Below are 16,773 nucleotides of genomic sequence, written 5' to 3' on the forward strand. Positions count from 1 at the left end.
CTTCAATTTTTGAGCCTGTCCAGAATTTTGGTGTTGTATACACTTGTGTGTTGGCTCTGTTCTGAGGACTTCCATGTTGTACAACTTGAGTTCAATTCATATCAAAGTTTTTTTTTTTTTCTTAAATAGTGCCCCCTGAAGTTTTGCAGTGCACAATCTATGTGCTTAGAATGCAGCAGCCTTGATCATCATTCTTCTCATCTCCTTCAGTCCTTAACTTAGAAGATTTTACTACCTAAGCCCTATAAAGGGCTAAGTTAGTGAACCCTCATTTATTGCTTCTTTGCTTCTAAAGTTTTGTTGACATCCTTTGTCTGTTTTAGTCTTCTTTCTTATTCTCTTTCTTCTTGTGGGCTTGAGTCTTTCTTATCTTCATTTTATTGAGGATTTTGCAAAGTATAGAGGTGAATAGGAGTGCTTAATTGATGTGTTTAACATAGAGAGAACTTTTTGACCTGATATGTGCCAGGCACTGTGTTGCATTTCCTTTGTTCATTCTCATAGTTGGTAACCTGTGTTCAACATTACCAAAGTTATTGGTGCCTCCTACGGTCTGGGAATAATATAAGGATTTAAGAGGACGATGTTTGTCCTTTACAGGGGAAAAAACCTCTACCTTCACTTTCCAAATAGATTTCGTCACAAGTACTTCTTACCTACTAAATATGCAGAAATTGCTAGAAGTTATGAATTCCCTGTACAAAGGATGTTTCTTTATTCATGCTGCCTCACCTCTTCTAACCCAATTGTTATTACTACCTCCATCTTATTATGTTTGTCTTACATAGGTGTGTAATACACTTATATAATTTATATGTATACTGTCCTTTCACTATATATTCATTTTTTACTCTTCTACCTCTAGACATGAAAAACCCCATTACTAGATATCTGCAATTTCTACTTAGTAATTGTATTTTTCCCTGGGACTTGTGGTAAATTTGCTTAATCTTTTTTGCCTTCAAGCGTAGTTTTCCATGGTTGCAATTAAATATATTGAACCAGGCAAAGACCTGATATTGGTTAGCTTATTATTAATAAATCTAGCATGCCATCCTTACTGTAAAATCAAATGCAAAACACTAAAACAAGATGTATAAACCACAGAACAGTTTGGCTTCACCAATCCAATACACCTAGAACTCTAAGCTTTCTCTCCCTTCTCTCTCCCTATACCGGTCCAAATCTCACCATTTATATGATACTCTACTAATTATAAAGCATGTTTACACTCACTGTGCCTTTTAATATTCATAAAATCTTATCAAGACATTTTCTAGTTGGGAAGCTAAGGCTCAGAAAGGTTAAGAATCTAGTCAATAGTTAAATACCTGGTAAGAGATACCACAAATAGATATGTTTTCCACCTTTAAGAAGACTAAAGTGCATTTCAAGATAACATGTGTCTCCGATCTCTTATATAAAGAAAAGATGGAAGTGAAAATTACTGGATTTTATTGGTGGAGATGTAGTTGATGATTTATAATGGCAATAATATAACTGTCAACCTATAATGTATTTACAATATGTCAGACAACTAAGCACTTCTATTCAATCACTGTGTTTAAAACTCACACCATCCCTATGAAGTTAGTGATGTCATTATCCTCATATTGTTCTAAGAAGAAAACTCCACGCAAGCATGTGTTGTTTTATCGTCTCATATCCTCTTATAGATAAAACTGAGGTAAACACTTTTTTGTACAAATGCTGCAGATTATAGGTTAATTATTTAGCAAGATTTGTCAGTGGATATGGAGACCAAGTGTCTTTTCATAACATAAATGAATCACTTCTCATTTGATTGTGTCTTGGCACTAGATTTTAATATTATATACAATAAAAACTTTAAAAGTTTTGCCTATTGAGTTTTAGGATGCTGAATGCCATTTATAGTAAAGAGTTTCAAAAGAAATCAGAACCTAAAGTTGCTAAGTTGTTAGAAATGGTTTTATTTGAAGATCCAAAATAAACAGTTCTTTAGTCTGTGTTAGCCAATGAGTTAGGATAATTGGAACTGCTTTTCTGAGTAAACCCTTGGTTTGCAACATAGCATAAAATGGGAAATCTCTTAGCATTGGTGCAGTACACTCTCAGGTTGTTGTTGTTACTTTGGTTTAACTTTTGCTTATACATTTCAAAGCATAACTCAAAGTTGTATTCCTGGTATAGATGGAGAAATATATGAGAAAACAGCATGAAAAGCAGAACAGTAAAATCCTTTTTCCAGACAGTAAATAAGAGAATAAAAGAATATGTGTGCAGAGAAGACATGCACTCTTAATCTTCCAATGTAGAAGTAATACAGATCATGTCCACACATGTTCTAGTGAGAATTAGTTATAAGGCCCTAACCAGGTGAAAGTAGAGCAAAGGTTACTCTGGCTGGATAACCGCTTCTTAGAAACATCTCAGCAGTATAGAGGGAAGAGTAAAAAAAAAAAATATATATATATATATATATATATATATATTTAAATATATTATGTAAGTTATAATTTATGTATAAATTTTATGTTATATATTAAAATTTATATATAAATTAAAAAATATATTTTTTAAATTAGTTTATTTATTTTAGAGAGAGAGTATGTGAGAGCAAGGGGAGGGGTAAAGGGAGAAAGAATTCCAAGCAGAACCCCATGCCAAGCATGGAGCCCAGTGCCAGGCTTGATCCCATGACCCACCGGAGACCATGACCTGAGCTGAAAGCAAGAGTGCAACGCTCAACTGACTGAGCCACCCAGGCACCCTGTGAAAATATTTATTAAACAGATAGCTATGTTTACCATATAAACTAGATGTGTTTCAGCAGGCAATTGTCTGATTAAATTACTTATTATCTATAAATGGAATAATATGCAACTACCAAAACGGATGTTGAAGGCATATGTACACACACACAAACATCATTAAAAAGAAAAAAAAAAGTATAATGTTATAAACCCCAGACTCAATTCACAGAATATTTTCTCAGACCACATGAGAGCCTACAGCTTCCACCTCATAATGGTACATCTAAATTATAGAGAATTTTGCTTTTCCTTGTTGAAAGAGAGTAGATCCTTACGCAATATTAATAAGAAAAATTAAAATTATAAAATAACAGTTTTTTCATGTCCATTTATTAAACAGACAAAACTCAGTAAGAAAACAAACAACCTAATAAAACAAACAACCTAATAAAAAGTGGGTGAAGTTTTGAACAGACACATCACCAAAAATATATGAAAAATACGTGAAAATATATGAAAAATATATAAAAATATATGAAAAGATGTTCAATACCATTAGTCATTAGGAAAAGCAAATTAAAACTACAATAAGGTACCATTCCATACCTAATAAAGTGACTAAAAATTAAAATTAAATTAAAAGCTGATGATAGTTAGTATTGGGCAGAAGGCCAAGCAACTGGATGATTCATATATTGGTAGTGGAAATGCAAAGTGGAAAAGCTACTTGGGAAAACAATTTGATAGTTTCTTATAAAGTAAAACATCATTTTACCATATAAACGCGCAATCTCAGATTTACTCAAATGAAATGATAACCTGTATTTACCTGAATTTACATGTGAATGTTTATAGCAACTTTATTCGACTCTAAAAGTGACTTAAATATCTGTCACTTGTGAAATGGGTAAATAAACTGAGATACATTCATCCAGTGGAATACTATTCAGCAATAAAATGGAGGGAACTACTGATAAGGTAATATGGCTGAGTCTCAAATACATTTTGCTAACTAAAGATGCTACAGGCTGGATGATTCCATTTCTATCACATGCTGGAGAAGGCAGAACTATTGAGATGGAAAAGGACCAGTGATTGCCAAATCTGGCAGTGGGGAAATGAACTGGCTATAGAGGAGCACAGGAAAATATCTTGGATCATGGTCCTGTTCTGTATCTTGATGGTGCTATTGGAAAAACTGCATGTGTTTTTCAAAACTCACAGAACTCTACATAAAAGGAACAAATTTTACTATATGTACATTTATACCATAATAACAAGAATAGAACTAAAAATGATAACTAAAAAAAATTACTTTAATGTTGTATCTTTATATATGACAACACACAAAAATTGAAGCCAGGACTGTGGTTTAGCACTAAGCAAAGAATTCTGAAGAAATCCACATTAGTAGTCATAAGAGGCAACCTAATCTCTGCAAGCCAGCTCACACTGCATTTTAGTTGGCCAAGGAAACAGGGGTGAGAGGATGAATGATGTGACACAAATTATCACCATTCTAAATATGTCAAGCATACGTCCTGCTGACAAGAGGGACTCTCTGGCATGGTAAGTAGCTGCATCAGCTTTTCAATCTCCAAGTATAAAAAGTGAGTGAAATACTTTAATGTGCTACATGAGGAAATGATTTTTTTTCCCTTAGAACTATGATTATAGTTGTTGGTTAAAAGGCATTTTTGTATAAGCCAAATTCAAGGAGTGATTTGATTACTAAAATTGAGAGTTAAACATTATCCCATTTTATAAAATAATGTCTCAGCTTATGTATTTAGAAAGTGCCTGTATTTTTTGGTATTTCCAAAGAGTTCATAAAAGTTCTAATTTCTTCTCAGGGAGAAACATGTAACCCAGAAGCACATGAATAAAATAGCACAGTTGTGTTCTCAGTGTCCTGCTAAGTCCAATACATCAATGTGAATTGTGATCTGTGTGAATTGTTCAATTATAGGTCATAAAGGCAGCCAGCATAACGCTATGGACTACACCTTGGATTGAACCAATGGCCACACACACAAGACTGCAAACAATAGTTCTCCGGCTTAGGGATATTTATATAAACTAAACTAATCAGGAGAGAAACCTCCTAATAGTAATAACTTGTAATTTTTGGAATCTGGTTATCTGCTTCAAATCGCCTTTTCTACTGTCCTGTTTTTACTCTGAGGCAGGTTAGCAAAATTTACCTCTATGTGTTTCCTAAATTATAAACCTGCAAATTTTGTGGAAATGTGTTCTAAATCCCAATGCTGTTAAAAGAGCATAACAACTCCTTAGGACTATGCAGATTAGCATAAGTATTTGGTAAAAATGTCTTGCTTGATTTATTAATTGGTCCGTGCTTATGTAGCAAATTAAATGTGCATGTACATTGCTTCAGAGAGTAGTATTTATATTTTATAGAAACCAATTAGCCAGTAGAGAAAAAAATCTTCATTTCCTATGGTTGGTATTTCCCTGTTGGAGATTTTTCATTCAGGTCAAGATTTTAGGAGAATTTACCAAAAAATAAAAGTACCTCCACCAAAAGACATCGAACAATGCACAAGTGATTTGGGGGCAAAACTAGAACTATGTCATGTAACACCCATAATTAAAGGCATGAAGGAGAAAATCATTCTATTATAGAAAAAAAAAACATACCTCCAAATTGCTTGAAACTTACATAAATTATGGCAAGAATACCGACAATAGATATAACTTAAATGGTAACAGAATAAAAAATAATAATACAAAGAATGACATGTGTCAGGCACTATTTTAAGAACTTTGCATAACTTACCTCATTTAAGCCTCACAACAACCCTATGAGGTAGCTTCTATTATTTATCCCCATTTTAGAGATAAGGAAAAATAAGTATAGAGAGCTTAAATAATCTGCCCATCACCATAATATTATGTAAAAACTACCCTGGTACCTCAGGGGTTGTATGCAACAAAAATCCAAATTTTCACTCATATCAACATCCAAATGGGTCATCAATGGATGCTTACTATTTCAGGCTTCTTCCAGTTTAGGCCTGTTGGCACAAGGTTCTATGAGTCTTCTGCTGGCTTCTTTGCATCCAGAGGGCTGACAAGTAAGTAAAGAGAGAGTAGGAGGTCATCAGAATGCTTTAGAGCCAAGGTCAGAAAGTGGCACCCACTAATTTTGCATATATTACGTTATCTAGAAACCAGATATATGGCTCCAACCAAATGCAAGTCAACTGGGAAAATTGATCTTTTTACTTGCTCAGGAAGAGGAAACAGGATTGGTGAACACTGGCTATTTTTTGCCACACTCACAAAGCCTGAAATTAGTAACACCAGGGTTGGAGCCTAGGTACTCTAGCTCCAGTGCTTAAGGCCTTAATTATAGTACTGTGCTATGACTTAGAAAAAAGAAACAAAGCGGTGAAAGAGATATGAGGTTTCGTATGAAATAATTTTCTATCCTTCTAGAATCCCTGTTGCTATTTATTAGTAATACAAATCTAGAAATATATTTCTTGAATCTATTTCTGAGTTAAAAAATGGCTTAGAAGCTTGGTGCCTCAAAGTTATCCATTACTTGTAAGATGTCCGCTTGCATTTGATAGAGAAGATATATTCACATTTTTATAATCTTTTATACAACTTTGAAAAAAAACATAAAAAAGATTCCTTAAATACCACAGAATGGAGTGGGTCTGTGTTAGGAGAGTCCCCATCAGTTGAATTAGATTTGATTCCTGAAATAATAGCTCCTCTCCTTTTGTTAAAAAAAGACACTTTTATAATAATGCTGAGAAATACAGATCAAATACCATATTACATATCTGGATTCAGGGGCCCCTGGGTGGCTCAGGTGGTTAGGTGTCTGCCTTTGGCTCAGGTCATGATCCCAGGGTCCTAGGATGAGCCCCAGCTCCCGGCTCAGCAGGGAGCCTGCTTCTCCCTCTCCTGCTCTGCCTGCTTGTGTTTTCTCTCTCTCCCTCTCTCATTCTGTCAAATAAATAAAATTGAAAAAAAAAAAAAAACATATCTGGATTCAAGCTTGCGTATTTCATTACCTTAGATGCTAGTGGTCTTCCTACTTCAACCTAAGATCCAAACCAATGATAATGTTACATGAACCAATGAGCATGCTTCATGTAAAGCACTCTATGAAGACCGATAATTGAAGTACAAAATTTCTGTTCTATCCAAATAAGCTTTCTAACAAAATTAATCTGATGCATTTGTAATTATCTACATAAGCATTATAGTGTTGCATGTAATTAAGCATAAATGGTAAGCAGCTCAAATAGATAACATTACAGTAATTAGTATTGCTTTCCCAGAGTTAAGTCAAATTTTAAATTTTCTTTTTCATGTTGTTAGTTCTTCAAAATTCTTCATGATCTGTTAGAAGAATCACTAGTTACCATTGCACCTGATATCATGCTTTCAATCTCTTTGCACATACACACGAGTTCTCATTCGATGAATCACAAGCTGAGTTGCCCTTGTCTCTTTTGCTATTTTCAACCACTAGACCCCACCTAACACTCTAAACCATGTGTGAGGTCCAGTCTTTCATACCCAGTTTTTCCCCATTTTCTCTTATTTTTCCTTAATTCTCCCCAACACTATCCCCATGTTGGTAACTATTCTTAGCAGGCATATTCCAGATATTTCAAGACTGGAGAGAGCAGAAAGATGAAACCAATGGTCTGTGGATTTTGTACTTTGAATTGAGAGGGAGAACAAGGAATTGGGCTGTAGAAATTAAATGGAAAGAAAAAATAATACATTTAAGGTACTGAGCTAACATGCCTGCCTTAAGGTACAGATTCAATAAATTAGGTCAAACCCCTACCTTTATTCTCTTTATCTCATAATATATTTAATTCTTTTCTATGAGAAACCTTTCCTATTTCCTCTTTCTGTCCCAACCCCTTACTACTACCTTTACCTCTATCCTCTCTGTTCCACTGAAACCTTTTTTAAGGGTCTTAATTGATCCTATTATAAAATGCAATGAATTTTTTAGGTTTCATCCAGAAATATTTCCTAAGGATTTAACATTTATTGCTCTAGTTACTTCCATGAACTCTTCTTCCTCCTTACATTTTGTGAAGCTTTTCAGCTTCTCCCATCTATATATTTGATTATTTCTCAGTTTTCTTTGTTGATGGTTCTTCTGCTTGCCTTTCACATATAAAAGTTCTTTGGGGTTTATTTGTATTATAAATATTCCTTATAAGGAATGATTCTTTCCTTTTCAGGCTTTACTTACCTACTTTACATCTGTGGCTTCCAAAGCTACATCTCCAGTCCAGACTTCTCTTCTTAGAAAGACTCCAATTCTCAACTCTCCTGGCCATTCTTGTTTACATTTGAAACTAAACTGTCAAAGGCAAACTTAGTATTTTCCCCCAAACTTCTAGTCCTCCTGTTATTCTTAATTCATTTTCTTGGTACTATTAACTCACTGTCATTATGCTTTCACCAAGTGTTTGGCCATCCATTCATCTAAATCTTCATACTTGTGCCTTTGCCATGTCTAGTCTTTTAGATAGCTTTTCTTCCTTACGATATTTCACTCATCTTTCTCCCTGCTATTAGGTACTAACTCTTTGGTCCTCAATTACTAGCAATGACTCTCATTATCAAAACAGAAAAGTCTACTTAATCAAAGAATTAATCTGCCTTGATTTGGCCCCAAACAATTCCAGCCCCATTTCCTGCCACATCAAACACTGTGGTTTAGCCACACGCAGTTATTTATCATTGTCTGTATTTCTTGTATGCTTTCCTGTCTTTTAATTTATTTTCTCATATTGTCTTCTTTATCTGGAATGCATTCTCATAAATTTTGTCTACCGAACTCTTCTTATCTTTTAAATTTCAGCTTAAATTAAACTTTTTTCACAACTGTTTTCCATATTATCTATGCTCTTTTTCAGTCTCTGGAGGATTCCTTCTCTTTCCAGCTCATGTCACTTGTATTTTTATTTAGCATATGAATTTCTCTACTTTGAATTATGACCGTTGTTTACATTGTTATCCTTCCCACCTAACCCCACCTACTTCCACACTCATGTTGTTATTTCCTTAATTTGTCTAAAGTAATTTTGCATGTGTAGAACCCCAGCAGAGTGCTTAGCATTGACTAGGTGCTCAATCAAAATTGAACTAAAGTAGCATATATATTCAAGGCACTTTTGGACTGATTCCATCATAATCAAACAAGATTTGACAACTCAATTACCTAATTTGAAGATGTAAATGAACTATCTTTAGGACCTACTTTAATTTAATGGACTAGAAATGACACCTGAGAGTGTTAATCCTCATCCTAGAGTTAAGGTATTTCATTGATTCATTCATCCTATAAAAATTATAAAACACCTGATCTATAGCACACTACTAAACCTAGAATGAAAAATAAAAATAAAATACACTATGTTTCTAACCATCACCATATTGTACATTGGGAATTAGAGGCATTATTAAAAACATAGGCTCTGTAGGCAGACTGACCTTGTTTTGAATGGCAACTCTGTCATATATTTTTGCTATATAATCTTGGGATAATTATTAACCATCAGTTCCCTCATCTGTAAAATGTAAATTACAATAATATCTGCAAGTTTGACTGTTATGGGGTTTCAAAGAGATTGCATATTTAAAGAACTTGATATATGTTAGGTATATAATTTGTAGCTATAGATACTAGTGAGGGAAACTAAAATGTAAATAACTACCATAAAGCAAAACAAAAATGCCCTAATTTCCAAGGAACCATTTAGTCTGTATTTTTTATTAATAATGTATTTTTACAGACCAAGTTACTGGTCTTTGTACATTACATAAATATTAACATTGTATTAGCATATCATTAATGATGAGCCAAAATTCAAGCCCACAAATCAGATATAGTTGATCAGATATTGGTTGAATCTATGTCAAAGAAACAGAAATTTTTCTGGGTATTTCAAGGAGAAAGAAATCTAATATAAAGTATTGATTATAATAAGAGCAGTGAAATTAGTTTACGAGAGCACACCTAGCTTTCAAGTTATGGTACTAGTAGTTATGTTCCAGTGAAGGGGACGCCATGATACTTGATGAATACACCAGTAACAAATTGATAGACAGGAGACAAAGACCATCATTTCTGCCTTGAGGCACTCCAACCTTACGTCGTTGACTAGAATGGAAAGAACCCTGCAAAGGGGACTGTGAAAAAGGGAACCTCAAGAGTGTAGACCTCTGAAAGCAACGACATGAATGTGTATCAGAAAGTAGTTAACTGTCAGGGGCGCCTGGGTGGCTCAGTCGTTAAGCATCTGCCTTCGGCTCAGGTCATGGTCCCAGGGTCCTGGGATCGAGCCCCGCATCGGGCTCCCTGCTCTGCGGGAAGCCTGCTTCTCCCTCCCCACCCCCCCCCGTTTGTGTTCCCTCTCTCTCTGTCAAATAAATAAAATCTTAAAAAAAAAAAAAAGAAAAAAAAAGAAAGTAGTTAACTGTCAAATACTGCTGATAGGTCAAGTAAGATGAGGACTGAGAAAAGGTCATTGCACTTATCAACGCCAAGGTCATTGAAAACATTTATGTAAGCAGTTTCTGTGGAGCAGTGGAAGTGAAAGCTCGATGCAGTGGGTTTAATATAGAAACAGAGGAGAAGAACAAGGGTATGGATTATTTTTGTAAGTTTTGTTATTCAGAGGAACAGAGAAATTGGGCAAAGGTGACAAGTAGAGGAAATGAGGTCGGGTTTTTGCTTTTAAGTTGGGGAAAAGTTAAGAGCATGTTTGATGCTGAAAAAGAGCTAATACAGGGGTCAGAAAACTTTCTGTAGGGGCTCTAGTAAATACTTCAGGCCTTGGGGCTTATAGGTCTCTGAGGCAATGAGTCGCCTATGCTTTTGTAGTGTAAAAGCAGCCATGGGCAATATGTAAACAAATGGGCATGGCTGTGTTCCAAAAATTTTTAATTGTCAAAAAGAGATGGGTTCTTGGGCGCCTGGGTGGCTCAGTTGGTTAAGCGACTGCCTTCAGCTCAGGTCATGATCCCAGGGTCCTGGGATCGAGTCCCGCATCGGGCTCCCTGCTCTGTGGGGAGCCTGCTTCTCCCTCTCCCACTCCCCCTGCTTGTGTTCCCTCTCTCTCTGTGTCTCTCTCTGTCAAATAAATAAATAAAATCTTAAAAAAAAGAAGAAAAAGAGATGGGTTCTTGTTTGATCTAGTATCAATTATTTTAAAAAAATGATAATGAGAGGAAGCAAAGAAGAGCTGAGGTGATATCCTTGAATAGGTGAGAGGGCATAGGATTCCTGCACAGGGATTGGAGTTAAGCTTTGATTATGAATTCAACCAAGTTTGAAAAGCAAGGACAAGCATAGGCAGTGGTAGGTAAATGTGAAGCATAAATCTGTGGAAAATCTCTTTTACTGCTTCATTTATCTCAGGAAAAGTAGGAAGCAAGATCATAATATGTAAGAGACCATTAGGAAAAAGATTTGGGGTTTTAAGAAGGGAAGATGCATGAAATAATTGCATGAAAGAGTTGAAAAATAATTGGGCTAAGAACATACTTTAGATAGTAAACTAGCAAATTTTCAATTTGGAATGTTCTAGCTGTTCTTTTCCACTTTGAACCATTCATATACTTTTATGATATTTTTTTTTTTTCTGAAGCATCAGCTAAACTTGTAGCATTATCAACATATTTTGAATCATTTGACCTTAATCTTCAAAGATCTTACTTTTCTCCCCAGGGGAAAAAAGAGATTGCTGCAATCCATTAATACCTCTATTTTCAGACAGCAAAATCAGTCACACATTTTATCCATATATTTTTCTAGTTTAGCAAATCTTATTCTTTTTAGAAATTATTTGTGCAATGAATATGTTTCTGTCACTTCATCTCTGTTTCATGCATTTATCATATTGAATTCTAATCTACTCTGAGGGTTTGCTAACTTTTGCTTCAATGATGTATTTGCTCTGAAAGAGTTCAGATATAATGAAATATATTATGTCCAGTATTTGTCTAATAGTTTGTCACCAATGAAGGATAAATTATTGAAATGGAATATATTCACATTGATTGCTACGAAGGTTACACATGGATTATAAATCAAAACAAGTCCTTAAAAGATAGAAAATCAATTAATGTGTCAGGTAAGAAATGCATAAATGTTGAAATCAACCACTGAGTTGACATTTTTCCTCTTGAAATAATTTAATTTACCAGAATTTGAAAAGATTTGTGACTGAACATACATAATAAGCTAGAAGTGAAAGACCGAACATCTGAAATTTTGTTAACAATACTTCAAACAAATACAAGCCAACATATTTTAGAGGAAATAGTTGTTTGTTTTCTCAACCAATCACAGAAATTTTCAAGGAGACCAATCAGATCTATATTCTTGTGGTTATGCCCTGAGTAAATATTAACAATATTTAAATTTAAATAGGACGCATGTGTGCACAGTTATCTTGACTAGTGTCTTTGTTTTTCTTCTCCAGAACTATTACCTAATTGCCAGCAGTTGAATTGTCAGTATAGATGTGCAATGGTCAGAAATAGTACAAGATGTTACTGTGAGGATGGATTTGAAGTAAAAGAAGATGGAAAAAGTTGTAGAGGTAAGTATGACATATGATTCTATTCATTTTTTTTTACAAAAGCTTAGTTAACAAATTAATCAAGTATCTTTGAGCGCCTACCATGTGCTTCACATAGTGTTTATGCTAACATATTTTTGTTTCTTGAGATTTAAAAGATGATATTACTACATAAGTCATACACATAAACATAAGAGATACGCATTTTTACCAATCAGTTTTCAATTCAGATTTCAATAATGTCAAATATGGGAAATGTCAACAGTGGGAAGCAGTTTGGGTTAACAATGAAATCACTGGATTTAACGGTTTTAACTTCCTAGATGTTTTCTACCAGTTATACAGCTGCAGGGTAATAGACATTTGTTATTAACTAAGTTGGGTTAATAATATGCAATGTTCTTTACAATTTTTCCATTTTTTGCATTGGTAATTCTGGCACTTGGCATTTTGCCAACAGCAATAATGAACATAAACATATTTATCTGTATTTTTAATGTCTTAATTCTTGCTTTTGTGAATGTTCCACAGCACATGTTTACTCTCTGAAATGACTCCACTCTGCCATACTGAACAATTCTAGGTTACTTCTTCATTCTATTAACTTCTGTTATATATATATGTTAGTGTATGTATATAAATCTGATATATCCTTACATCATTTTATATAGCATTTAGAATCTATATATAGAAAGCATAAAATATAGAATCTATATATAAAATCAAAGAATATCTGCATTGCTAGAGCCACTAATAAACAGACTATTTTACAAAAAAAAAAAAAATTGGTACTTTGCCAATTGCTTTAAACCTTTGCTTTAATATTATCACTTTTACCTAGAAACAGAATCTTAAAGTTGAAAGAGTCCTCGGAGAGAATATTGTTCAAAATTCTAGTGACAGAAGTGAGAGAAGCGAGACCCTGAGAAATTAAGTCATTTACTTAAGTCCTACACATCTTCTTAGCAATAGAATTGGGACTAAAGCTCAGGTCTGCAGAGTCCACTTATTCTTGTCTTGGAGAGGTTCACTGCTTTTTAATGTACATCTGGGGCTTGAATTTTTCATTTGTTATTTGTTTGTTTTCTGCATAATACAAATATTATAGGAACGTTTATTATTAAATGTTAGTTATACTCGGAGACTATTTAATCTGACAATAGGTGGACGAAACTGGTATACTTATTTGACTCACACCAACTTTAAACCAACATTTAAAAATCAGAACATTGCACACAAAAGTTCAGACTATCTGAAAAAAAATCAGAAGATCTGGCAACATTAGACACCTTATAAGCACAAAAGTCAGCCGTATATGAATAGTACTTCTGCATGCATGCACACATGCATGCGATTTCCAGTTCAAAACAGCTCTTTCCATTCACACAGGGGAGGTTAATATACCTATACAGCATCTTTACCCTTTTGCTACAACTGAGTCCTATAGGAGTCAGGATTTTCAGCTCCTTTTGCATGGATCTCTTTCTCCTCAACCTCCTAATTGGATCCATAAAAATAACCATAATCAATATCTTTTTTTGAACATTAATAAGGAATTACACATCAGTCAGTATGGAAGGTCACAACTGAAAGAGGAGCTCTTTTTACTTTCTCTGAGCCCCTGGATGGCCAGATATGAGCATCATTTATGCTTTCCTGAAGCCATATATCCAGGGTATTTTCTGTCCTCAGAGCGAGAAAGAAGGCAGCATTATAAGTAATGACATGCCTATTCCTTTGCGGCCAATTTTGTGGAGTTACATGAATGTCATAGCAGTGCATTCTGGCTAAAAAGAACAACAACAACAAAAAATCATTACTCATATTGCTCTCCTGGATAGCATAATCATGTCAGAAAAGCTAAAATAAGAATCAATAAAATTAAGGTTGAAAAAAATCTGTGAAAATGGAGAAGAATCATTTCTGCCACTAGGGGCTGGATTTTACCAAATATAAGATTTAATTTCTTTCATTATCACTGTAAACTTAGCTTCAAAAACTATTCTTTTTATTCCCAAAGCAACTTACTTCAAACAAACCATCCACGAATGCAAGCTGTTATATGAAGCCAAAGAAATCTGAGAAAAGTGTAAATTAATGCCATACAAATGCAAAGTTTCCCAATTTAAATGGCCCCTTAACTACTCAGGAATATTTTTGCTTTTCCTTAGTAAACTCTTTTCTTAGCGTGGTGTTCAGAGAGTGGGCTGAGAGTTCCCACCCTTTAATCATGCCTTTGGTCTTTCTGGTGAGGAGCCTCTCCATCCTGACATTATCTAGTGGCCCCACCCTGAGTCACCTCATGGGCATAGACTAAGGTATATTCCAAAACGGCTCATAAATAACAAAAGACACTTTTATTGCTCAGAAAATTGCAAGGGCTTTAGGAACTCTGTGCCAGAAACTGAGGATAAAGACCAAATACATATTTTTATTATAGCACTTATTCTTATTTTAGTATAGCACCATTCATTTCCATCTATCCAGTCTTCACATGTTGTCTCTTCTGGTTCTTAAACATTTCAGTCCATTCTCTCTTCTCCATCTGCACTACCACTGACTTAGTTCAAAATATGATGGCATTAAAATACAATTTCTCTTGTGAAATTAGCACATAACTAATTTTCCAGGATCTCTTCTCTACTTTCACCAATCTATTTTTGTGTTTGTGTTTATTTAGGTTTAAAATATAAAGTTGATTATATAGCTCATCTAATTAATGTTTTCCCAATGCCTATGTATAATGTACAACCCTTTACTTTAGCATACAAATTACTTCATTATCTGGCCCCAAACTACTTTCCCAGTGCCATCTTTTATCTTTCCCCCTTATCTGCCCTTATTCCACTTGACCCCTTATACTTCTTTGAAATCCCTACTATGTCATCCCAATATCATTTCACATGCTATTTTAACTGGAATGCCCCTTTCCATCTTATCCCTTCTTATTGAATCTGAGAAAATCCAAACCATCCTTTAAATCCAAGTCAGTATGCAGGCTTCACTTAATATTCTCCCTCTGATTCCAAGCAGGTTCACTTCTCTGTGTTTCTGTCATAACCAGAGTATGCCTCTATTATAAGGAAATGCATAGAATTAAATTTATATTTCACTAGACTTGTTTCACTTAGAGGTAGGAACCATGTGTTATAAATGTTTTTCTTTCTTCAGGGATTAATATAGTACATGGTACACAGGACAGACTGAATATACATTTGTCCAAGTTAGTAGCTGACGTATTTTTTTTATTTGTCTGGTTGGTTAAAAATCATTAAGTACTTGCTATTTATAGAGATTTGAACAAGACGCAGGAGGAAGGAGAGGGAGGATGTAAGGAATAGAAGTAGGACCATAGATATTAAAATAAAATTTAATAGGAAATATTTCTTTTTGACTAGTGCTTAATAGTTTTTGATCTAGTGAAGATGGTTTGCGTAGCTGGGCTCAGAACTCTTTATCTGTTCATTGAAAACCATGTTACCAGACTAATTCTTTGTTAAAATAGCGAAAAAGTCATAAACACTAGAACCATTCAACAAATATTCTTTGGAGTACATTTTACATCTTTGCAGAAATATCCAAGGACTTCTAGCCTTAATATTATCTTTTAAAATCAAAGATTAGATACTAAGTTCTATCTTTTATCTCTGTTAACTATTAAAGCAACGTTGAATATTAACCTTCACTTAGTGTGGTTTTAAAAAGACTTACTGCACTTGGTTCTTCCTTTCTAAAATAATTATCTATTTCCAAAATTTGAAAAAAAAAAAGTTTTCTTCTAGGAGAAAAAAAATGCCCAGCAATAAATTCTGCTTAGAAACGATGCCCATTTTCCTTGTAGATCAAGATGAATGTGCTATTTATGGTGCATGCAGCCAGACCTGCATAAATACATATGGATCCTATGCCTGCAGTTGTGTGGAGGGCTACATAATGCAGCCAGACAACAGATCTTGCAAAGCCAAAAATGGTAAGTTATCATTTTTTTTTTGTCCTTTTAGAATTTCTTATTTCCTTTTTGCAGTCCCTTTTCACTAGAAATATAGTTGAGTACCATGGACTTGGAAGAAATAGATTTTTCCTTCATTTTAATTCACTGATCCATACCTAAAAATCCAGAGCAGTTATTTCAGTTGTCACTGATCATTACAAAACTACTTCCATTACAGGAAGTTTCTAGTTTTGGAAAACCTGTCCAAAAGAAATGGATTAATTGATTTGAATTTCCCATCTCTCTCTGGATGATGCAATAGATTCCTAACTGGTTTCTTTGAGCTCCTGCTTTCCCACCAAAATTCATACTCAGCATAATAAAGTTACCTGCTAAAATGTAAACCAAATCATATCATTCTTTTGCTTAAAATCTCCCAGTTACTTTCACTCATCTTAAGAATAAAATCCAAACTTCTCACAACACATGTAAGGACCTAAAGCTG

The 16,773-nt window shown here is 34.3% G+C and overlaps 1 protein-coding gene across 1 annotated transcript in view; it reads left to right on the plus strand.

The window, feature by feature from the left end:
* Positions 1 to 16,773, plus strand: part of LRP1B (LDL receptor related protein 1B) — a 1,834,834-nt gene that overhangs the window by 850,474 nt on the left and 967,587 nt on the right. Inside the window, exons 4-5 of the mRNA XM_035008121.1 lie at positions 12,239 to 12,358; positions 16,179 to 16,307. Coding sequence (XP_034864012.1) covers positions 12,239 to 12,358; positions 16,179 to 16,307 — 249 coding nt within the window. The remainder of the gene's footprint in view (positions 1 to 12,238; positions 12,359 to 16,178; positions 16,308 to 16,773) is intronic.

The sequence above is a fragment of the Mirounga leonina genome, unplaced genomic scaffold, assembly GCF_011800145.1.
Source record: "Mirounga leonina isolate KUSES-001 unplaced genomic scaffold, KU_Mleo_1.0 Mir_151, whole genome shotgun sequence".
Classification (NCBI taxonomy): Eukaryota; Metazoa; Chordata; class Mammalia; order Carnivora; family Phocidae; genus Mirounga; species Mirounga leonina.